The sequence below is a fragment of the Pundamilia nyererei genome, unplaced genomic scaffold (assembly GCF_000239375.1).
Source record: "Pundamilia nyererei isolate P.nyererei 1_Seehausen unplaced genomic scaffold, PunNye1.0 scaffold00204, whole genome shotgun sequence".
NCBI lineage: Eukaryota > Metazoa > Chordata > Actinopteri > Cichliformes > Cichlidae > Pundamilia > Pundamilia nyererei.
The window spans coordinates 592130-593173 of record NW_005187605.1 but is presented as its reverse complement, the minus strand read 5'-3'; the positions used below and the strand labels follow the sequence as shown (position 1 = coordinate 593173).

The 1044-nt window shown below is 43.3% G+C and overlaps 1 protein-coding gene across 1 annotated transcript in view; it reads right to left on the bottom strand.

The window, feature by feature from the left end:
* Positions 1–602, bottom strand: part of cfap206 (cilia and flagella associated protein 206) — a 14288-nt gene extending 13686 nt beyond the window's left edge. Inside the window, exons 1-2 of the mRNA XM_005747781.1 lie at positions 415–602; positions 250–333 (exon numbers count right to left, since the gene is read on the bottom strand). Of these exons, the coding sequence (XP_005747838.1) occupies positions 250–333; positions 415–567 (237 nt within the window). The 5' untranslated portion in view covers positions 568–602. The remainder of the gene's footprint in view (positions 1–249; positions 334–414) is intronic.
* Between the last annotated feature and the right edge of the window lie 442 nt (positions 603–1044).

Sequence of the window (1044 nt, the reverse complement as noted above, 5' to 3'; positions counted from 1 at the left end):
AAAAAAAATCAGGACTCAGAAGAGGAGAGCGCAGCTGCCACTCCCTGTTTGAAGTTGCCTCCTGTTAAATGGAAACTTCTGATTCTTGGCCTTTCTCCCATAACCTCACTAAATGGAGAAGAAATGCAGTGCATCATGGGAAGCCCCCTTCTACCTCCTAATTTTGTAACAGAACAGAATTTCGACTCAAACATACAGTGATTTTCAGAACCACTAACACCAATTAGAAAAAGAAATAAAGCAGCTCACCTCTTCGAGTTTTTGAACATCATCTTTAGTAAGGGTCCTGTCAACATTAAAGCCATTTCTTGGGTCCAGCACCACAGCAGACACCTGTGGATGTTTGAAAACATCGTGAACGTGTGCAGCAGCAGCGTTAGCTTAACGACTAAGTGCTTACTTCGTTTTACCGACCATAAAAGCTGCCAGCGTCTCCGACACCGCATGTCCCCTCAGCCTGCACTCGTGCACAATGTGCCCGATTACGGTTTTAAGCAGGGTTTCCGCACCAGCCTGAGACATTTCTACCGCCGGACCTACGGCGGATTGTTGATAAGCAGTTGCCATAGTAGCGGTGCAAATTTGTCCACTAGAGTGCGCTACAGTTAAATAATACTTTAGTCCATAGATGAAATCTCAAGTATCGGTGTTAAGACACAGTCTTCTGCAGTTCCCATAGAACGTGGCAAAAGGCCATGCATGTGTCTGTTTTCTTTATGCAACCAGGTCATAAGTTACATATTGTTGTAATTACACAAAATGTGTTCTAAACCCCGAACTGTTTGGAGAAAAATGAAACTCCAGGTTCATTATGACATCTATAAAGAGAAACTTCAATTATATTTTACAACTGAGGAATGCAAGGAGGTCCTACTTCTCTGACATCGTCACCAAAACCAGCCATAATGCTCGGGTCTTATTTGCAACAGCTGGCAGGCTAACAAACCCTCCTGTGTCAGTGGCAGCTGAACTTCATTCAACCTTGGCCTGCAATGACTTTGCCAAATTCTTCACAGACAAAATTCAAAAGATTAGACAAGCAAT